The 23,730-nt window shown below is 41.3% G+C and overlaps 1 protein-coding gene across 2 annotated transcripts; it reads left to right on the top strand.

Annotated features, from left to right (window-relative positions):
* Nucleotides 1–8,653: 8,653 nt before the first annotated feature.
* On the top strand, nt 8,654–21,307 carry C3H3orf33 (chromosome 3 C3orf33 homolog). Of its 2 annotated transcripts, XM_044667693.1 has the most exons (5): nt 8,658–9,162; nt 9,490–9,549; nt 12,023–12,170; nt 15,166–15,326; nt 20,636–21,307. In XM_044667693.1, the coding sequence occupies exons 1-5, from the start codon at nt 8,842–8,844 to the stop codon at nt 21,041–21,043; spliced, it is 1,098 nt and encodes a 365-aa protein (XP_044523628.1). In that variant the 5' UTR covers nt 8,658–8,841; the 3' UTR covers nt 21,044–21,307. The 2 variants fall into 2 exon arrangements, with proteins under 2 accessions (XP_044523630.1, XP_044523628.1); XM_044667695.1 differs by lacking the exons at nt 15,166–15,326; nt 20,636–21,307 and having other exon boundaries at nt 8,654–9,162; nt 12,023–12,254.
* The last annotated feature ends 2,423 nt before the right edge of the window (nt 21,308–23,730 follow it).

Genomic DNA, 23,730 nt, shown 5'->3' with positions numbered 1-23,730 from the left:
TGGGAGCACAAGGTTCAAGGACCAAGGCCACTTCTGGCTGGGGAATGTCAGTGTTGGACACTGACTTGTCATTGACTAGCACCAGGGACGTGCCTCCCTACATAGGCATGATGTGCGGCTGATATCCAACATTCAACATGAACAAAAACACAAAATGCTCTTCTTGGTGCATAGGGACACTTGTTTTATTGAGTCAGTGGGGAAAGACACATTCGACAAATGGATTTGTTCAAACCTTCTGGTATTTGAGTTTGCTTTGAAATTAAACCTGGCAGAGTAATGTGATATTTTAGACCATAAATGGAAAAATAGCTTTAATGTGTATCAACACGTCAATTTGAAATAGTTTCATTAGTTACTGATTTTAGATATCATGGGTATTGTGTTGAACGAAGAATCTGAAGCAAAACTGAAAACACAGGAATGTGCTTTGGTCAAAGAAGGTTTAAACAAGTCCAGAAAAGAGAGGGGATGGGAGAAGAGTTATGCTGGCAGAAATAGCACTGCAGCAATTCACCTGGGGCTGTGCAAGTCCAAATAGCAGACCGTCACACAAAGAACACCTCTCCTTTCCAGTAGTTGAGCCACCAAGTAAATTGGACCTAACTTTAGGCATATTCATAATTAAGTTGTCAGATTTTCATATTTATGTTTCCTCCAGTAGGTTACTAGTGTGTCAAGTCTGCATTACCCTTCCTGCCAGTTGTCCTCTTTGCCAATTTGTTTTGTTGCCATATAAAACCTGAAATTGCTTGATTTCCATAATTTGCAGTTCTTTTGGACTCACTCTTTCTTTAGGATGAGATTCAGTTTCCAATTAGCTTTTAATCTTTTAATCACAGCCTTTTATTATTTTTAAGTTTTTGTGAAGATGCTTTGTACAACACAGCTTCTGTTCTCATTTAACTTTTCCCAGCGGCCTAGCTCTTCTAAGATTCTCTTCATCTCCTTGAGTTCTTTCTTAATTGAACTATTTTATAGTTAGATTTATCTCCCTGTGAGAGGAGAAAATTGAGGTAGCTTCTACAAGTATACTTTTACTATCTATTGTGAATTAAATATCTAAATGATACTAGGATGGTATTGAGATTTTAGATAAATTATTGTTAGGACCAGTAATCAGAAGTATCTCAGGGTTTGGGAAGGCAACAGGATAAAGCTTACAGGAATATCAAGAGCTATTAAACACAGGGTTTATTTAAGGTAAAGGAAGGAAGGGAATTGGGATAATCTAATTTAAGAATATAAATAAACCTCCCCACCAAATCTAGTTATTCTTCTTCTTCTTCTTTTTTTTTTTTTTTAAAAACCCTTACCTTCTTCTGTCTTGGAGTCAATACAGTGTATTGGCTCCAAGGCAGAAGAGTGGTAAGGGTAGGCAATGGGGGTCAAGTGACTTGCCCAGGACCACATAGCTGGGAAGTGTCTGAGGTCAGATTTGAACTTGGGACCTCCCATCTCTAGGCCTGTAGTTGTTATCTTTTGACAGTTGGTATCTCCACTATCAATTACCTCTCTATCTAAAAGTCCCAATTCCTACAATAAATAATCTTCACTAACCAAATTCCCCCCTTAGATAGTGAATAGAGATGGTAAGGTTGGAAGATAAGCAGGAAAACAGGACTAAAGGGAAAAGTTTTCACTGACAGATGGCTTTAGGTATCTTTTGCAGCTCTGTTGGAATATATATATACATATATATAATCAGTCAGTAGCAGCAGGATATACACGGGAACACAGGAACAAGTAGTTGGATCAGGACAGCCACAGGAGAGGGAGAATAGTCAAACTCACGAGGTCCACCCAAGGAGTTCTTACACACTCAAACTCTCCAGCTTTTAACTACTCCTAGAAGAAGCTCTATCACTCCCCAGAATTCTGGAATCTTCCTGCTCCTACCTTTTCAGCAGCTCCTGCTCTTTTCTTATTTCCTTATAACAATTGCCTTCTGTATTTCCTTTAACTTTTCCTTAAAGAATTTGAATGCTATGTTATTTGGCACATATATATTTAGTCTTGATATTACTTCATTTCTTTTGAGAATTATTTATTTTTATCACTTATTTATGGGATCGCCCTTGGGTTTATACATTTGTGCTAGTTCTTTTTTTGTCTTTGATAGCTGACTCTTTAAATTAAAAATGTAAAAAGTTACCTTTTTTTTACATTTTCAATATTTAATATTCCTAATTTCCATTTAAGGACCAAATGTATATCACCAAATGTAATATCACCATTGTAGTAAGAAATTTCTCTCTCTCTCTTTTTTTTTTTTTTTAGAATTGTCATTATGATAGCTTGTAATTTGAGAGTCAGACAAGTATTTTCTTTTATCTCTAATTTTCAAATGGCAGACATGGGCCCTGGGTTTTCTCTTTTGAGCTTCTCCGTAGTCTGAATTAGCAATATCACAAATCCCCATTTGTTTTCTGTGGGATCTGTGCTTGAGAACTTTAAAAGGATCACCAGCTAGATTACTGCATTCTGCAAAATCTTGCCCTAATTTCTTAGTAAGATACGGTGACATAATCACTTGGGCAGAGACTTGTCACATTTGGCAGCCAAAAAGTTTGTGCTTCTTATATTAAATTTCTTAGATAAAAAGAAAAATTCAGTTAGGCTTGATTGATTGTCTTATTTTTCGTGCCATTGTTTTAGAGTTTTAAGTATCCAAAATGTCTCCATGTAAGGTTTTTGGTAGCTTGTTTTTCACATAAGATACTTTTTTCCTTTGGTCATGTACAGAAAATTACCATTGGAATTGTAGTTATTTATTTTGATAGATCACATGAGGACAAAGCACATTCATATAGGTGTATAATGTATGATTCCCAGTGTATTGGGTAATTTAACTTAGCATAGGTAGCTTTTTATAGGAACATTACATAGGGAATAAATGGTTAAGTAGCAAGACTAGTGAGAAATGTAAATTAGCTTACTACAAATTGTATTAATAACATATTACCCTAATAGTTATTCAATATGTGAATTTATTTAAAATATGAACAGTGAATTCCATATACCTTTCTTTAAGACTCAGAATATCTACATTGAGTATTAAAAACTAAAACGATTATGAAATTATGAAAATGCTTATAAAATTCATGAAGTTGGACTTGTGACATTAAAAACAAATTGGTTTAATCATGCTACTTTTTAGAAATTACTGACTGAAAATTTGTGCTGTTAAATTTTCGTCAGGCTCAATCATCTCCACTATTAAATATTAATGTGCTTATCTTTACAAGAATTGCTATGAAACTAAAGGGGAACACCACATGCTAAAAGATACTGGGCTAATTGTAAGTGTTTATTTTTTGTATTCGTTTATAGTTTGGGGTTTAAAAATAAAAGTGAACAATTATGCTAATCATTTTGAGGAAAAAAACCAATGTTAACTGTAATATTTTGATGTTAGTGTACAAATCCTACTGCCTCCTCAAAAAAAAAAACAAATTGTAAATAATATCAATGTGTATGTATACACAAACATGTAGATACATTTAGTACCAAAATGCTTAAAAGATTTTTTAAAATAGATTTTTTATGTTTTGCCTAGATTGGCAAAAGAGAGAAGGACATTACCCATGTCCTTCTCTCTTCCCCCTTCCTGAGCAGATCCATCCCTTTTAGTTAAGAATGTTTTTAAAAAGAAGAGAAAAAAGTAAAGTAAAACTGAAGCACACATTGAAACAATCTAACATTATATGGGATGTTTCTCATCTGTAGAGTTGTTTGCTCCCTTCTCTCCTGTTCCTTACAATTATGTACCTCTTAGTTTCCTTTGTGTTAGAAGTTGTTCTTCTCATTTAACTTGTATGTATGTATTGTGTTCTTGACTCTGGTCCCTTATATTCCTGCCACCTTGTATTCATTGTATTTGTTATTTCTTACAGCCTAGTATCCTGATATTCACACACCACAGTTTGGTTAGATATTCCCCTACTTTTTACCAGGCCTAAACCATCACAAAAAGTGCTGCTATAAATAATTTTGGTGCATGTGGACTCTTTAAAAATATTTTTAATGCTCAAAGGAAGTTGATTTTAAAGAAAAAGAATAAACATTTTTTTAAAAATGAATTGTATTTCTTTCTAAAGAAGTATTCTTTTTTTTTTTTTAACCCTTATCTTAGAATATGTGTATTGGTTCCAAGGTCGAAGAGCAGTAAGGGCTAGGCAGTGGGATAAGTAACTTGCCCAGGGTCACACAGCTAGGAAGTGTTTTGAGTCCAGAAGGGAGAATTCTTTTAAAATTTGGAACCAAAGCATCATAAAGGTCATTAAATATAAATTCTGTTGTTGCAAAGCTGCAAGAAATTTAGTTCTCCAATTTTTTCCTTTTTTTCCCTGAAAAGTGAAATTGTGGCCAGTTCCAATTTAATTATTGTTTTTTAGTATCCCAGGTTGGGAGTAGGGAGGCAGAGGTTCTTCAGTATGTGGAGAGATAAGGCAACTATGTTTTGTTGGACAGTAATATCTGGAGGGAATTGCACAAATTATCCGTGAACTTCATGGTTGTATTTGAATATTTTGGAATCACTTGTTTGGGGATATTTTCCAGTTTCCTTTGCTGAGACATTTTTCACATACATTTCTCTCAAAATAAAGTAATTTGTTCAATATATATGGTTATAAGAATTCAATACCACATCAAAAGAACCATACCATATGCCATATTCTCTGTTCTAGAACTCTATATGGTAATTATTAACCCAGAATAAAGAAATGTTTCCTATGTGCATGGCACTATGCTTAGCAATGGGGGGTGGGGGTGGGGATCCAAATACAGGTAAGGAGCTTACATTCTAAATGGAGGAAGACAGCACATAAATGGCAGCTGAAAGGGAAGGGTGAGGGTATTTCAAAGTAGTAAGTGGTATAGAGGCCTTATCCCAGTTAAGATAAGTTAAAAACAAACCCATCAAAGTCAGGGCACCCAGAAAATCTAAGCAAGAGGTACAAGTTCAAAAACTGTCTGGTGTCTGGAGTGTAGGCAGCATGGTGTGGAGTGCTGGAGTTAGAAGATCCAAGAAGTCACTTGTATATTTTCTCATTCCCCCATTTCTAGGTGAAGATAATGCCTACTCAACTTTAGATTATGTGATGACTCATGTAACAATATTAAATATTTTTTTAAAATTGTGTACGAGGTTCTATGAATTCAAAATGGAAAAACCAGGTCCTGACCTCAGAATGGTTACATTGCACAGAGATACACAGATACAAGATAATTTTGGACAGAAGACCACACTGGCAATTTGGAGGAATAAGCCTTTGAAGGAAGCTAAGTGGCAGGAATGAGGAAGAAGGGCAATCCATGTGATAACAAACACAGAGGGTGAGGACAGTGTGAAATTAATCTAGAAAAGTAGACTGGAACCAAATAGACCATAATGGTTTTCAGCTGTTTTCTAAAGGTTCACTTAAAGGTGGCTATAATATCTTTTTAACAGAAGTTCAGATAGTGAAAGGAAATTGCTATTAAGAGTTTCCCAGAGGTAAGCAGAGCAGAAATTGTATCACAACTCGGAAGAAATCAACCATTTCATGAATAGGCCACCTTTCTATAAGTTGCCTTTTTTTCTCAGTTGCAGAGAAAAGCCTGAGTCAAGATTTTAAAACTATTGACAGGTTTTAAAGAAAGAATTATTTTCATCATTTCACTTCCATAACGGAAGTGGTCTTTTATTTGTAGTTTTTATCAAGACTTTTAAAAGCTTTTCCTTGTATTTGGATAATGATAATGCTTATTGCCAGAATAATGCCCACCAAAAGGCTCTGAAAACTACAGTGGCCCAAACAAAAAAACCGGTGACAGCACAGGGCCAATAAGGCATACAGCTCTCAGTTGAAATGTTTGTTGAATGGTAATGACTGACTCTTTGAGACAGAAAAGAATATTAGAAAAGCAAAAGATTGAAGAAAATGAAAATATCTGATAGGAAAACCAATTGATCTCTAAAACAGGTCAAGGAGAGATCATTTAAGGATCACTTAATTCCTTGAAAACCATGACTAAGGGGAGTAAAAAAACCTGCTTGCTACATTTTGAGAAATCAGACAAAAACTGCCTAAATCTATTAAAACTAGGGAGTAAAACGAAGATAAAATTACTTTAACTTCCTGAAAAGAACCTCAAGGTTTTTCAAAATAAGTAAGATTCTAGAGAAATGAAAAAAAAATTCCAGATGGCAAAAAATGTTTTAAAAGGTGACCAAGATGGCATCAGCAGTGACAACTAATAGTATGCATGGTGTGAGAAGGCACCGAAAGGCTTACAAGCTAGCCTACTGGAGGAAGAACTCACGCTGTGAAAGTTATAGATCATTGAAATATCCACCTCCATATGCTTTGAGGATATCCCTCCTTATGCAAAGAATGGGAAAGGGTTTAAAAAACAAAACAACTTTAAAATCTTAACATTGATAGATGAGAGTGTATGATTCTTTTGTGTATATTTGATTTTTTTTTTTACCCTTAACTTCTGTCTATTGGTTCATAGGTGGAAGATTGGTAAGGGTGGGCAATGGGGGTCAAGTGACTTGCCCAGGGTCACACAGCTGGGAAGTGTCTGAGGCTGGATTTGAACCTAGGATCTTCCGTCTCTAGGCCTGGCTCTCAATCCACTGAGCTACCCAGCTGCCCCCTATATTTGATTTTTTAAAGAAATTTAACTTGGTAGAAAAAATGTAGACTTAAAAAGCTCATCTCAAAGTGCAGATAGGATATGGGATATGAAAGTAAGAGAATGAAGAGTCAAGGAGAGTCCCTAGTTGAGAGTCTGAGGGATTGGAAAGATAGAAAGGCCCAATGGATTCTAAAGTAAAGCAGATAGTAATGCCTTTTTTTTTTTTAAACCCTTGTTCTTCGGTGCATTGTCTCATAGGTGGAAGATTGGTAAGGGTGGGCAATGGGGGTCAAGTGACTTGCCCAGGGTCACACAGCTGGGAAGTGGCTGAGGCCGGGTTTGAACCTAGGACCTCCTGTCTCTAGGCCTGACTCTCACTCCACTGAGCTACCCAGTTGCCCCCAGTAATGCCTTTTTAGTATAATTTCTGATAGCATCTTTTTCTGATGTTGAACAATCAAGGAGTGCCAAGGACTTTGATGAAGAGAACTTTTTCTGGATCTCCAGTACTTGCAGTTATTGAATCCAAGTAAAGTTGGGCCCACAGTTTTCAGAATTTTTTGCTTCCTTTCAAAAACAAAATGAAGCCATTTTTCTGTCTTTTGGTTCTGGCGCACTTCTTGCTCTCTGATTTTTTAAGTCACTGACAGGAACAGCTAGGTGGATCTTTACATTGCTGGTAATAGTTGTCCTTCACATTGACCATTAAACTTTATTGCTGTTAGTGTGTACAATGTTCTGGTTCTGCTCACTTCACTATCACTTCATATAAGACTTTGATCTTTTTTTGGTGATCATCTTGTTATTTTTAGTGGTGCAATAGTATTCCATTAAATCATATACCACAACTTGTTCAGCTTGTCCTCAATTGAGGAACATCCCTTCAGTTTTCAGTTCTTTGCTACCTCAAAAAGAGCTATAAGTATTTTTTTTACAAGTCCTTTCCCCCTATCTTTGATCTTTTTGAGATAGAGTTGGGTGAAATGGTCTGCAGAGTTAGGAATGATTCCAAATTGCTCTCCAGCTGTATATCAGTGTCCTAATTTTTCCACATCCCCTCCAATATTTTTCATTTTCCTTTTTGGTCACATTAGTCAGGCTGAAGTGGTACCTCAGAGCTGTATTAATTTGCTTTTGTATAATTAACACAAGCCATTTCAATCAGGATTTTGTTGGCCTGTTCTTTTTAAAACCAAACTTCGATTTGATAGGGACACTAGACATTGGTGGGGAAAGAGCTTAGGTCAAGCTGGCTTCTATTTGTGGGATAAGCAAAAACCAGGGTCCCTTCCCTTCAGAAGTGGATTTTGAGAAAATGGATGGATCTACCTCGAAACATTGCTTATAATTAATACAATCCAACGCTAATTTTCCTCACCTTTCAATTACAAGTATGGTCAACGTCAATGCAATTTACTATAAGTATGTATGCATATATATGGAGGGGCAGGTAAGGCATAAACACTAACCAAAGTGGGAACTTGGGTCTGGCTGCCTATGGCTTGAAACCACCTGTCATCTCTCCTTCCCCTCGGAACCAAATCCCCGACCACGTGTCCCGAATCTAGCGACTCCCTGCCTTCCCCCAGATAAGTTCCTCCCTGTTCCTCCATCCAAGAACCCGCCAGAAGACACACGCCTTGGTCTAGGCAATCAGCACACATTCAGCGCCATCTACCGGGCGAGGGCGCGAAACACTGGGTCCAGGGAGAGATGAAACGAAAGCTAGAGCGGGGAGGGTGTACTAGAACACCTCCGAGGTCCCGTCATTGTCCATCGCCCATGAAGCAGGGTGGGAGTGGAGGGGGGCGGGTAGGAAATAGAGAAAAAGGCTTCCGGTAATCAGAAAAAAGGGACCGCCGCCAGAAGACGTCGTCGTCCCCCTCACACGTGGGCTGGGCCGTTCTTCGAAGCCGCATGTGCAGTGCTCGGGGGCGGAGCTACGTAACAAGGTCTGAGCACCGCCGCCCTATGACCGAGGGGGCGTGCGCGCGCACGCTCGGGAGGGGAGGGGCGTCGCGAAGTTCGGTCAGACCTCGGAGGTGAGGTTACGATGGGCTCCGGACGCGGCCCCACTCGGGCGGCCCTTACCGGCATCCCTAGACAGGCAGGCACAACAACAACAGCAGCCGCCGAGGCGTAGGCGCAGGCCGGCCTCGCCCGGCTAACCTTAATAAGCACCGGCCGGGAGCCAACCCCGCCCCCTTCAAGATGAAGGATCCTTGCTCCGGGTGTTCGCAGGAGCAAACGCTGGAGCGAGAGCAGACGCCGCCTCCAGATCAAACTCCTCCAAAGTTCATCCACTTGATTCCCCGGGTAGCCCCCAGGACGCAGCAGATACCGGGCTCCCCCAGCAACGTCAACTTCCCGGAGATGCCGGAGGTCTTGAGCCACCCCCCCAGGGTCCCGAGCCCGTCGCCCACCCAGCAGGAGGGGCAGCTCTCCAACCGCGACGATGAGAGGGCCAAGTTCGACTTCAACGTGGTGGCGCGCCTGTCGCAGTGGATGGACGAAAACCTGTGCCTTATTCGGGTACCCGCGAGGGCAGGAGGGCGGGGCCCCCACTGGATACCAGGCCGAGAGCCTCTGCCAGGGGGTGCTGGTTTCAAATGTGATCTCAGACACGACCTGGCTGGGTGACGGTGGGAAGGTCACTTAGCCCCACTGCCCATCCTTTAGCGCTCTTCTGCCTTGGAACCAGTACCCAGTACTTCCTTTAGGACGGGAGGGAAGGGCGTAAATAAAGGAATCCAAGGTGGAGGAGGGCAGCACATGCTTAGACCGAGCCTGGGAAGGGGTTCCCAGTGAGGCTGGGCACCGTCATTCCGGGAGCTAACGGTTTGTGTCTGCTTCTTCCAGAACATCAGCACCGGAATGGCGGTGGTGGGACTCATCTTACTCGCGAAAAGTATTAAGCTGGTGAGTTCACGTGCAAACACTCAACTTGGGGAAGGCTCCCCACTGCCCAGCTCCCAGGCTTCTCGGGGGGGTCGTGGCATTGGGCATAACCGAATGCCATCATTGGAAATTGGCATTTCCCCTTCCTTCACACCTTTCCCTGGGTTCTTTGGCTCATTCGAGAGAAATTCACTTAATTAAATAGATGTTCAGCAATTTTTAAAAGATCATTAAGGGGGCAGCTGGGTAGCTCAGTGGAGTGAGAGCCAGGCCTAGAGACGGGAGGTCCTGGGTTCAAACCCGGCCTCAGCCACTTCCCAGCTCTGTGACCCTGGACAAGTCACTTGACCCCCATTGCCCACCCTGACCAATCTTCCACTATGAGACAATGCACCGAAGTACAAGGGTTTAAAAAAAAAAAAAAGATCATTAATTCTACCCAGCAAATCATCTTGTTGCCACAATGGATGGCCTCCAATAGTTTATTGTTCCTGTGACTGGTTTTTTTTTTTTTTTTGTTTTGTTTTTCTTGAGTTGAAACTTATTTTGATAATACTGTTGTGGGGTACAGAGGTGAACCCCTAGGGTTGGGGAAGGATACCTTTTGCAAGAATGCAAGACTTCGAAATTTAGCTTAAAAATAAAAAGAGAGATTTATTAGTGGTGTTGAACTTTTGGCCAGCAAGTCAGCATGAGTGGAACAACCTGTAGGGTTGCTCTCAGAATCCATCAATTCTGGGGTTTATATACTCTTTTTTTAAATTTTTTTTTTTATTTTAAACCCTTAACTTCTGTGTATTGACTTATAGGTAGAAGAGTGGTAAGAATAGGCAATGGGGGGGTCAAGTGACTTGCCCAGGGTCACCCAGTTGGGAAGTGTCTGAGGCCAGATTTGAACCTAGGACCTCCCGTCTCTAGGCCTGACTCTCAATCCACTGAGCTACCCAGCTGCCCCCGGATTATTTACTTTTTACAAGAGTGGGGACTGATGATGTGTCATGGTGTAGACGTCATTCTACAGTGGTAAACACTCAGGCCTTCAGTGAGGAGTTTGGTCATCAGACCAGGATCTGCCTGAAGACCCTCATACTTTAGGGAACAGAGGGATGCCTGAGATACAGCCCACGGTGTAGCCTGGCAAGGCATCTCTATATCCATCTCAATCTAAAGGAGGATCCAAAGATGATTTTAATCTCGGGGGCTTATAGAAGTTATCAGATGTTCTTGGGTTAGGAGTCACAAGGACAGAAGAGAGCAAGGAAATTTCCCTGCTTACAGTTTGCCTGGGTTTTGGGCGGGGGGTACAATGCCCATTCCAAAACCCTTTGCTTTAAATGCCACTGTCATAACTTCTAGAAAAAAGAAATGCAGAAATCAATGAACTGCTCTATTCCTGTCAGCCCATTGTGTGTTTGTGACTGAGTAGTTGATCCTCACCCTAATTTGTTTCCCTTTCTTGACTGTTGTAAAGCAAAAAGCTCTTATTTTATTCTCTTCATCCATAAAATAATACTTGACTTTTCTCTTTTGTTTTTTTTTTTGTTTTGTAATCCAGAATTCTATTTCTTAAATGTCATGAATTCAGGTTAAACTTTTAAAATCATCAGCCTATTGACTGCTATAACAGAAATAGTCAAATGAACAAACAGGGGAATAATCTCATCCATCTCCCCATCTTTTTAATAAGGCTGGAAGGAAAAAAAATGAACTGAAAAGCAGGTTCATATTTGGATATACTTCTTAAAGATGTTAACCCAGAATTTTCTGTAGGAGGAAATTTTATTTTCTCTTTCCTAGTTAACTACTATGGTTTTATTTTTGTTTCATGAATTGCTCAGGGAAGTTAATCTTTTAGCATATTTAAAAAAATTAATATATCTTGAGATTTTTTTGATGTCACAATTATTTTTAGTGTCTTTCCCTATAAAGCAATTTCTTGCCCCAATTTAGGTTTTGCACAGACTACTTTTATGCCTTGAAACTTTCAAATATGCCAGATTTTAAAAAGTAGCTCCTCTAAAGGGATCAGGTAGCAGATCTTGCTTCTACTGTCACTACATGGCATTTTATAAAAACAAAGATTCTTTATGTCTCTTGCTAGCCCTCTTTGTTCATCATCCTTGTATAAGAAACCTCCTGTATACATGGCCCTGGAAATGTGGTCCTAATCTAACGACAACTGGTTGATTCCATGCTTGGTGCTGACCCTCCACCCTTTGTTACATTGTCTTCCTTTTTGGACCAGCACTTCCCAGTGTCCTCTCTCATTACCTTCCCTTTCACCCTTCCTTTCCTTAATTAGAAACACTGTTTCAGGGTATTTTGAAGCTATAAATTGCAAGTTGAATAAGAAATAACTGAGTGAGGATTACATTGTTTTAAGTTATTTTGCTAGAAGTATAATTCAATAAATTCTTATTTTAATGTCAAAAACACTAAAACATTGTTTTGGCGAGAATTTTTGTGTTATATTTTTCTTCCTGCAAATCAACAGACAAACAAATTTATAAGTTCTTCAGATATTCCAGAGGAATTTATAAAAAAAAACGTGAAATTACGAGGACGACTACGCCGGATCACTGAAAATGGACTGAATGTGGAACATACTCCCATTACCGTCCCTCTGATTTCAAGATGGAGAAGTAAGTAAAGGTAGAGAAATAAGGAGACCAAATAAATAACATTTGAAAGGAGCTAGTACTCTATGTTTTTGGTAAAGTAGGAAAAAGCACACGATTATGATTTTACTTAAGAACAGTAAGAAAATGTTTAAAGTGATTCCTCTTATCTTATGCCCATTGGATCAGTGACAGAGAAGAGAGAGAAAGCATTTATTTGGCACTTACTGTTAAACTCTATATCACTGTATATCACTGGATTATTGCAGCAGCTGCTAGTTGGTCTTCCTGCCCCAAGTCTCCATCCACTCCATTCTATCTTCTACTTAGCAGTCACATTGATCTTCCTAAATGTCCAAAACAGGTCTGTTCCCCCACCCCCACCCCAAACTCAGTGTACTCCAGTGGTTTCCTCTCACCTCCTTGAGGTCAGAGCCTCTCTTTTGCCTTTGTTTGCATCCCCTGTTTTAGCACAGTGTCTGGCACATAGTAGGACCTTGGGGAATGTTTTTTGACTCATCATATGTCTGCTAAGAGAATAAAGCATTAGCAAAAAGAGAGTTCCTAACACCAAGAAGGTGACCTTTTAATGGGAGAAGACCACCGGTGAGAGGGAACAGGCAGGAAAGCTGCTTTTAATGGCATACACACCGCATAGTAGGCCATAAGGATGACCGAAAAACCATCCAGTTGTTCCTTAACTATATCAGGACATACACATCTCATCCCCATACACATGAACATACACATGTTCCCCAAGGATGTTCAAAGGGTATGTGTAGTTTAGGGACTTTTTGAAAGAAAAGCACTCTAGAATGAGACTCTCGACACTAAGAAACTAATTCTGATTTCCGTTCTAACCTCTACAAATCTTTTTTTCATGAAATGATTTTATGTCTACTTTTTGCCCTTTATGCCCTCCAACAAGTTTTGCCCAAAAAGCAGAACAGTTCTGACCTGAGCATAACGAAGGACCACTTGCCCTGAAGGCCAGCGTTGTTTTTTTAAAAAGTATAAATTCCAGAGTGATTACTTTGAAGGAGTCAGCATTCATTTTAATCTATAAATTCTAGTGTATTTGTTTTTTTTTTAAATTCAATCAAATTACTTTATAGCCATACATTATACTGATAGAAGAGAGTATGAGAAAGGGTATTTGTTATTTAATAATATTGAGAAGAGTATAGACTGCTTTCAAAAAAACTTAGTCTAATCAGGAAAAATCCCAAATAACTGATTTAAGGGAGAGTGATGGGAGCACAAAAGAGGGAGGTGAGTTGAGTGAGGACTGATGAAATTTGAAGGAATAGATATCATTAATAGATATCAGGTGGCTAAATGGTACCATGTAGATAGAGCACTAAGCTTGGAATCAAGAAGACTTCTCTTCATGAATTCAAATCTGGCCTCAGACACTAGTTGTGTGACCCTAGGTAAGTCACCTAACCCAATTTGCCTCAGTTTCTTCCTGTGTAAAGTGAACCGGAGAAGGAAATGGTAAATCACCCAAGTATCTTTGCCAAGAAAATCCTAAAATGAGGTCAGGAAAATCCAGACCTAACTGAACACCAACAAAAAGGGGCAGCTAAGAGACACAGTGATTAGAGTCCTGGGCCTGGAGTCAGGAAAATCTGAATTCAAACCTGGACTCAGATACTTGCTAGCTGTGTGACCCTGGGAAAGTTACCCCCTTTTTGCCTTAGTTTCTTGTAAAATGAGGACACACTGGAGAAAGAAAGGAGAAACATCATTTTAGTAACTCTCAGTAGCTTTGCCAAGGAAACAGTCAGACACAATGGAACAACAACCTTTCACTTAATATGGTGATGGGAGCTTGTTGACTTGGTTTTCACCTTAGATTCTGAGAATGCTTTGTGGAGATAGTGCTGTCTAGGCTAGGCCTTGAAGCCCTGGGGGAAAGATGTCAAGAAGCAGATGAAGGATTGTGGAGGAGGCCCAGGGGTTGGGGGACGCTCAGCAGCAGCAAAGCTTCTGACAAACAGGGTTCTGGTTCCATGTGGCTGGAAACTAGAGAAGGTATGTCTGTGGAACAAACAGGAAAAGAGAGCCTTGAAAAGGCCAAAGGAAACTGGAAAAGGTCCATTGATGATTTGGGGTCACACTTCTGGCATCCCACATCAATGTGGGGATTGGGACAGAATCTTTCCCACATGGGCTGACCAAAGCAGTTTCTAGGCGCAACGGCTTCTATCAGTTGTTTCTATAAGAAATGATCTTTTCCTTTATTCCTTTCCCATTCCAGAGCATCAATTACTGCCTACATTCAGGTGTTTGGGGAGCCACAGTGTCCTCCTTAGTTTGTCATTTCATGTAATTTGGTGTTGATTTGTGTCCTTCGATATTGACTTTATGAGTTGACTGTACACAGACATCTGATTCGGGAATGATTCCCCCATTGGTCACCAGTTGGGTTTTGTTGAGGTCATTTTTGTTTTTTGGGGGGATATATTTGCAGTTCTTAATACTTGAATAGTTATAATCTCCCAGTGAGTGGTTCAGGAAGTTACTAATCCTTAAGCTAAGTGTTAGTCAGGAACACAAGTCATAGGTTCTAGAGTTTCTTCTTGTTCTTGGATTGTCTAGATTTTGTTCCCTTTAGCGTAAAATCCTTGTGGAATTAAAGACACTGAAAAGCCCCTTACCAGTGGTGAAAACTTTTGTCAAAATCTGTAATTATTCAAAATGAAAGACTGACTTTAAGAATTTTTGTTAACAACCGTGTAATCAGTTGACAAAATATTTGGTGTGTGTTGAGGTTTGTAAACTCTTGAACTGTGTGCTCTAAATCACTTGTAGGTGGTGTTTCTTTGGCATTTTAATTCCTGTCATCACCCTTTCCATTTCCTAAGGAAAACTGAAGGTGAAGAAGTAGGTGTAGGTAGGAGTTGGAGTATTTTGAAAATAAATGTTACCTCGTGACTTTGAAAAACAAATTTGGAAATTATGATTTTGCATTATGTCAATACAGCTAAAAACATGTCTCTCTTCACCTGTCTAGGGCACCCATATGGGGTTTTGCTGTTAAAGATAGCTGGAGTGGAGCTCACTGAGGCTGGTTGGGGGTGGCTGCAAAAAGAGTTAAAACCTACTCAAAAACTGTGGTTCCAGCTGCTGGCGAGGGAGAATTCAGCCCTTCTTTGCCTCCTTTTAGTGGAGAAAGTAAGTACTGTTTTAAAAAGTAACCAGGGAGCTTAAGTTCTTCATGTGTAGCCCATGTTTGGGGTACTTAGTCATGTATAATATCATGGATTTCATCATTAGAGATGTAGTTCTGGAATGAGAAAGCTGGGGAGCTCAAACCGAAACATATCTCTTTTTACTTATGCCTTAAGGAACAGCACCTAATGACTTTAGGAACGAGAGGAAAGTCTTTGCAAAGGTCATACTTTGAGCCATATTGGATGAAAGCAAGTAGCGGGGGGGGGGTGTTGGGGGGGTTACTTTTTTACCATCTCTGATCTCCATCTCCTCTGCTCCTTTCACATAGACAACCCCTCTGTACACCTGGCAACGTTTCTGCCTCTTCTTTTAGGCTGATTGATTCCCCTTCTTCTGTCCCTTTCTCTGACTTTCTTATTCCATCTGTTGTACTCATCTCCAGCTTTAGTTCAGAGTTGGATCCTTCCAAGGCCAGGCTTTCCACACCTGCTCTGTCTCATTTAGTCAAGCTTAGTCTTGCCCAGGATCCCCATGCTGACCTCTTGTCTTCTGGGGTTAGGCTGTCCTAGATACATCATTCAGTCAGTCAGCATATTTGTTCATGCCTCCTGTGTGTAAGGCACTGTGCTGGGGTCTTTGAGGGTTCAGAGGGCTGCATGTGCAGGGCCATCCCCAGCAGGTCAGGACAGAGGTTGGGAGAAGCTCAGATCCCACCCCCACCCCCAGTTAGAGCACTGCATGATTGTAAATGGCGCTGCTCGAAGCTGTTCTTGAGCACTTAGAAGATGATTCCCTCCTTCCCCCTCTCCCCCCTCCCCCAGCTTGCTTGGGGTGACACCTGCTCTTGGGGTCTCAAGCCTTGCTTTGTGGTCATCTGCCTGTGGGCCTCCATTTTCTTCCCTGGAGACATTCGTCAATCCTCTGTAGTAAGGACTGCTCTGCTTTCTTATGGCTAGCTTTAAGACTCTTAAATTCCAGAAAATCAAGCCTTACATGACATGCCATTGAAAAGCCACAGAAAGAGAAAGCCAATTTGCATTTCTCTAATTATTAGAGATTTAGAACACCTTCTCATGTGCTTATTGATAGTTTTGATTTCTTTATCTGAAAATTGCCTATTCATGTCCCTTGCCCATTTATCAATTGGGGAATGGCTTGATTTTTTATACAATTGATTTAGTTCCTTGTATATTGGAGTAATTAGACCTCTCAGATTTTTTTGTTATAAAGATTTTTTTCCCAGTTTGTTTCCCTTCTTTTTTTTTTTTTTTTTTTTTTTTTTTGGTTTTTAAACCCTTAACTTCTGTGTATTAGCTCATAGGTGGAAGAGTGGTAAGGGTGGGCAACGGGGGTCAAGTGACTTGCCCAGGGTCACACAGCTGGGAAGTGTCTGAGGCCGGATTTGAACCTAGGACCTCCCGTCTCTAGGCCTGGCTCTCAATCCACTGAGCTACCCAGCTGCCCCCTTCCTTCTTATTTTGCTTGCATTGTTTTTGTTTGTACAAAAACTTTTTAATTTAATATAATCAAAATTATTTATTTTACATTTTGTAATTTTTTCTGACTCTTGTTTGGTTTTAAAATCTTTCCTTTCCCAGAGATCTGACAAGTACACTATTCTGTGTTCACCTAATTTACTTATAGTTTCCTTCTTTATATTCAAGAACCCATTCTGAATTTATCTTGGTGTAAGGTATGAGATATTGATCTAAACCTAATCTCTCCCATATTGTTTTCCAATTTTCCCAGCAGTTTTTGTCAAATAGTGGATTTTTGTCCCAAAAGTTGGGCTCTTTGGGTTTATCATACACTGTCTTGCTGACTTCACTTACCCCAAGTCTATTCCACTGATCCTCCAGCTTTTGTCTCTTAGCCAGGACCATACCGTTTGATGACCGCTGCTTTATGGTATAGTTTAATATCTGGTACTGTTAGGCCACCTTCCTTCACTTTTTTTTCATTATTTCCCTTGATATTCAACTCTGAGAGGTATCACCTCACACCTGGCTAAAATGAAAGAAGGGGAGAGTGATGAATGTTGGAGGGGATGTGGCAAAACTGAGACATTAATGCATTGCTGGTGGAGTTGTGAACTGATCCAACCGTTCTAGATGGCAATTTGGAACTATGCCCAAAGAGTGCTAAAAGACTTCCTGCCATTTGATCCAGCTATACCACTGCTTGGTTTGTACCCCAAAGAGATCACAGATAAAAAGATTTGTACAAAAATATTTATAGCCACGCTTTTTGTGGTAGCAAAAAACTGGAAAAGGAGGGGATGCCCTTCAATTGGGGAATGGCTGAACAAATTGTGGTATCTGCTGGTGATTGAATACTACTGTGTTCAAAGGAATAATAAACTGGAGGAATTCCGTGTGAACTGGAAAGATCTCCAGGAATTGATGCAGATTGAAAGGAGCAGAGCCAGAACATTGTGCACAGAGACTGATACACTGTGGTAAAATCGAATGTAATGGACTTCTGTACTAGCAGCAATGCAATAACACAGGACAGCTCTGAGGGATTTATGGGAAAGACGCTACCCATGTTCAGAGGAAGGACTGCAGGAGAGGAAACACAGAAGAAAAACAACTGCTTGAACACATGGGTTGAGGAGGACATGATTGGGGATGTAGACTCGAAACTACCACACCAATGCAACTATCAACAATTTGGAAATAGGTCTTGATTGATGATGCATGTTAAAATCAGTGGAAATGCGCATCGGCTATGGGGGGGGGTTGAGGGAGGTGAAGGGGAAAGTAAGGACATGAATCATGTAACATGGAACATTTTTCTAAAAAAATTAAAAAGTTAAACCTAAAAAAAAAAAAGAGAAAGCCAACATCCATATAAAAGTACTCAAGGATATGGCCTCTGCCCATCGGGACTGGCAGGAGATGTCCCCAAGCACCGCAGGCGTGCCTCGTCCCCCGCTGCAGCCTCTGCCAACATTCAAGGACAGACTCCTCCCCACATGCCCAATTTCTTTCTTTTTGAAGGATGGCATTTTGGAGACGCTGTGCCTGACATGGCAGAGAAGGAGGCTATTTGGAGGGTCAGCAGGGGTGGTCGTTGTCCTTCAGACTTGAAGAGGACGGCAATGTCTCTGCTCATGTTTTGAAGGGAGCATAAAGTGAATTTCAGTGAGGCAGAGCTACACAGTCGTCAGCCTCACTCTCTTCCAAAGTCATCAAAGGCTGGTGTTGGGACAAAAGTCAGGATGCCCAACCACGGCCCTGGATGAAGTGGACGACCTGGGCCTCTTCCACGACTGACCAAGCTCTAAGCACTCCACAGAGCCTGCTTCATGGCCATTGGGACAAATTGTTCTCCCCCTCCTGCTCTACCTGGGAAGTCTTCTACTACCTGGGGTAGACACCCCCTGACTCACCAGGGGTTTCAGGGCCTCTTGGCCCCCCTCTCTCTGGCTTAGTCAATCTGCTGGGATGGTGGCCAAAAGGTAGCCACTGCCTGCACTCCAGCTTCTTGGAGCCACAGGGGAGGGCTAAGGGGCAGGTGGACACTCAGGGGGGAATGCACAGCCCTGAAAGGGCCCAGCAGGCCCTCAGCCCAGGGGGGCCAGGCCACCCCAAGACCCCAGACACCCTATCCAAAGGAAAGATTTCTTGGTCTAAGGGCTATCCCTTATGGCTCTTCTCCTGCCACAAAAGGGTTTTCATGCAGGACTTGATAAAAATGATCATCCTGTGGTTCCCTCGGGTCTTCCATGGTTCTGCAATGAGCTCATTGCCACGGATGTGCCCCCCATTGGAGTAGATCACTGCCTATTCAGGCCTTCATGATCCGGGTGACCCGGCTTGTTTGTTTTTATGTTTTACAAGTTCTGGTGGAATGTTCAAGTTGTTCGTCAGTCGCTGTTGAACCATTCTCACTGAGCCCGTCAGAGAAACAAAAATGAGTTCTTTCAGGGTAATTAAAAAGGGCAGCGGTTAAGCTGACCATTGGGCCAATCCCTGGCCGAGAGCTAGAAGCATCTAGTAAGCAAGCAGAGGATGTCCAATACAGGACTGTGGGCCAGCGCCTGGGTGAAGCACTTTACACACATTCTCATTTGATCCTCACAAAAATTCTGGGAGGGAGAGGGTGGAATGATCCTCGTTTTACCATTGGGGAAACTGAGGCACACAGAGGTACTGTGACTTGGTTAGGTCCCATAGCCAGAAGTGTCTGAGGCAGGATTTGAATCCATCTCCCATCCGCCAAGCTGAGGGCCATATCACAGTGTTCTCCCTCGCTGGTCAGCCTGTGCCTGTGCCAGTCCTGTCTTGGATCTCCCCGGCTTCTCTTGTCTTTCCCTGGATCTGGCCACTCGCACCCTTGCTCTTCCCTCTCTGTGGAGCAGACCGTCCTGAGGCCCCCCTTCTGCGGGCATCCTGCGGATCCTTTCCCAAGGCGGAAGGTGCTGGCAGACCCAGGCCAGTTCTGAGAGGAGGCGGCACCTTTCTAGGGCGGCCTGGACGAGCTTCCCGTGGCTCAGGAAGGCACCTTCCCCAGTACCCACCGCCACAGAGAAGAGCGAAACCATGCTTTGTCCCTGGTCACCCAGCTAGCAGGCTGCAGGGCTGAGCCTGAGCCGAGGATGCTGACCTGGGGCGGCTCCTCCAGGCCTGGCTCTCCATCCCCTGAGCCGCTGGGCCCCCCTCAGTGACGGCATTTATCAGGCATCCCGGAGCCGATTCAGGGAGAAGCCAGGGACCTCGCCTCTAGCCGAGCTCCAGCAAAGGTGGTTGGGAAGTGCTCTGTAAAGGGTAAGTTCCTGTGTAAACGGCGCCATCGTACCCCACCCGCTCTCCTCTGGCAAATATGGGCGCCATATGCAGGATTTCAGCTTGCTTTTCTGCGGGCTGAAGCTGTATGTGGAAGTATCCGAAAAGTCTTTAGATACCTTTTTGTGTCTCCATTCTAGATGATGATGATTTCCTCTCCTCTATCTCCTCAGGCCACCATGGTGACCCCTCCATGATGGCCCTTGGCTTTGCCTCCTATGCAGCTCATTGTCTTGCTGCTGCCCTCCTACCTCCCTGCTGACCCTCTTTCTAATTGCTGATTTTGGTCTACCTCATGCCTGAGACCAGGCAGCTGGACCCAGAAAGCTGCCGGTTTAGGGGGAGCCTCAGGGCTTCCTTGGGAGCAAAGGGCAAACTCCAGGGCTGGCTTGGGCCCTTGGACACCTCCTCGGCCCTGCCCGTGGAGGGACCTGCTTGAGGCGGGTGTTTGTGTACTTGCAGCCCCGAGAGTGGCGTGTCTTTTAGCATGTGATAAGAATGTATTCTCTTTTATTCAAGGGCAACTGGTTTAGCGTGTGTTTGAACGAAGAGATTTTGAGAAGAGGGCTGGGCCGAACTGTTCTCATCAAGGAGCTGGACCACAAATCTAACATATTCTGGACAGTTCACAAAAATCTCCTACAAGCTGAGCTGAAAGCTATGAAAAAAGGAGAAGGGATTTGGAAAGAACACTCTGAGATAACGAAATATGTACAGAAATTTAAAGGTTCATGGAGAGAAATATGGTGTGAAGATAGAAAGTCTGTTAAGAAAGCTATAAGCTCACAGGCAATACTCGAGAACGCATCTTATTATCAAATGTTAAAGCGTCGTTATGAAAAATACAAAGAAAAAGTAAATACTTCCTTTTTCGTGATGAAGATCAAAGAGTTTTTTGCTGGAATAAAAGTTGGTAAAAGAAAGTGAAGTTTTTAAAGATTTCTGGAGGTTCTGGAAAACACCTGAGAAACCTGTGAAGTTAAATGTTTTTTTGAGAAATATTGATGAGCCCCAAAATAATCAGTTTTAGATTTTTTCAAGAAAAGCCTAATGAAATTTCGATGGTTTAAAAAAAATGACTTTTATACCCTTTAGAGTTTCAACAGATTGCAGTGAATATGCTTTTTCTGAGCTTTCATGGAAATGAAAAATATTGTATAATAAATCACCAAATTTCAGGTTGTACAGGAATTGTGGTCTTGTTATTTTTTTTTTAAGACTTTTACCTGAAATTGTTATGGATAACACTGTGCAATTGCATTTGAGCTAAACTTTTATTTCTTTAAAAATTGGATCATCTTTTACAAATTTGGAATCATTGGGGGGAGATGGCCACTCTCCTGTGCCCCAGTTCTTCCTCTCACTTTATGCCAGCTCTGCTGTATTCACAAGAAAAAGTGCTGTAACAGAAAGACTTGGTTCAAATCTTGCCTTGGGAGCCATGGCAAATCACTTCATTTTTTATTTCTGGAGGTCATTTCCCTTTCAGACAGTTCTTTAAGAGGAATGACCCTTTCAGTCACAGGTGAATGTAGGGGAAGGGCTGCAGATGGTGGGCACATGCACTAGAAACACGAATTTTATTTATTCATCTAGTCAAGTACGTTTATTTTTTTAAAAATATGAAATTTAATCATTTATGTTTGTGGCCTGCTTATGGAAAGTATTAGGATTAAAATTCTCTGGAGACTGTAGATTGCTTTATAATTATTGATGAAATAGTAAGAGCTGAAATTGGAGAGAGAAAAGCACCTCGTTGCATAGCTGCATTCAGCTAATCTTGAGTTTGTAGCTCGTCTCTCTAGCTTCTAGGCAAGAGAGGCTGTGCCAGGAAAAGCCAAAGGGGCCCCAGACCAAGCGCCAAGAGCTAGAAAGACAAAAAAAGACCCTGTTGCTTCCTCAGTTTCCCTCATATTCCTAGTGATGTTGCTCCTTCTGAGGCTCCCTGGTTGGACAGACTTCACCTCAGTGGGGCCAGTCTGCTGCAAGCCAGGATTCACGGGGGCCAAGAGGCAATGGAGGCCTCTACATTCTCCTGCAGTACACATGGGCCCAATCAAGGGATTGGGCTATTTCTCAACTTTCCTTTTTTAAAATGAGAGAGGGGTACACAGTTTATATTAACTTCACACAAGAAACAAGGTAAATTAACAGCTACACATGATACAATTAACGTTTTCTGAACAAAAATGTTTTCTGAATCACCAGCTTCTCTTTAAGAATTTGTGGATTTTTAGAAAATGAAATTTTTACTCATCTCTGTACCATATGGTTTAAAGCTAGTGGCTTTTACTCCTTTGCTTCTGATACAAATACAAGCAAGTTCTAGGTAATTCTGTGCTAAAAAGCTGATAAAATGGGAGGAGGACCCTAGCACTGTACCCATCAGTGAAGAGCAGGGAAGAATGAAGAAAGTGGTCCTCTTCTCCCCTTCAGGTCTCACCATCCTTGAGCAGAAAGCTTCCCTTTTCAGGGCCTGCTGTGTGGCTTCTTTTGTTTTCTCTTTTCTTTGTGATCCTGTAGTCATCTGTCTCCCATCATGCCTTAAGGCTTTTCATGTTTGTAACTATTGGTTCCTAAACTGCTGTATGCTCAACGTTTGGGCAAGCCTGGTTAGACTTATTCTGGTCCACTTTGTAAAAGTTAAAATCAATATACAATAACTTTAACTATTATGTTTTATAAGATTTATTAATAATCACTAGAAGAAGTAAAGGAATAAAAAGGTAACAAAATAAAACAATGTGCTCAGACTAATCTACCTGTTCAGAAAGCCCGCTCCACCAAAGCCGCCACAGGAAGGAAAGAGAGCCAGCCACGGAAGACCACCCAATTTATCTCCTATCTATGTCAGCACATAACTACAGGAAGTCAGTGGGCTCCTGGGGAATGTAGTTCAAAGATACACGATTTCCAATTACAACTTGTTCCACTTCGAAGGCTAAAACCAGCTTGCTTTGATGGATGGGTGGAATGCAAAAAGACTGAAAACAATCAACAGAGTGAATTAAATCTATATATTGAACAGCTACCATGCACAGGGGACTCTTCTTGATCCCATTCATCACTATCAGATTCTAAATGGTAAATAGCTTGTACTTTACAGAAATATCAGAGTTCAAATTAAGGCAAGATAGTTTAGATTGAAGTTACATTCAAATAAACTAGCTTTAAAACGTTCTTCTTTTCTCTTTACATTATTCTGTTTTCTTTCCTTTTTATATGAAGAGTACTGACAAAAGAACAAATTCTCTTTGTTTTAATAGAAAATTGGACAAGTGTAAGGGTTTTGTTTTTTTTTTTAAATAAAGGTCTCATTCCTACGATATTAAAGGAACGGGTGCAAATTTATAAGAAGGGCGGTTCCGAATTGAAATGAGTCAAAGGATATGAATAGACAATTTTCAAAGGAAGAAACCCCAAATTACCAACCACTTGGAAAGAAATGCTCCAGATCACTAATAGAGAAATAGAAATGTCAAGTAACTTGGGTTCTGCCTCACATCTATCAGACTAGTAAAGTTAACCCAAAATGGAAATGATCAGTCTTTGAGGGTCTGTGGGAAAAGAGGGATGTCAGTAGGGCTGTGACCTGCTGGAAAACAATTTGTCTC

Source organism: Gracilinanus agilis, chromosome 3, assembly GCF_016433145.1.
Source record: "Gracilinanus agilis isolate LMUSP501 chromosome 3, AgileGrace, whole genome shotgun sequence".
Lineage (NCBI taxonomy): Eukaryota > Metazoa > Chordata > Mammalia > Didelphimorphia > Didelphidae > Gracilinanus > Gracilinanus agilis.
The sequence above is the reverse complement of the archived record's forward strand: the minus strand, read 5'-3'. Positions and strand labels throughout refer to the sequence as shown.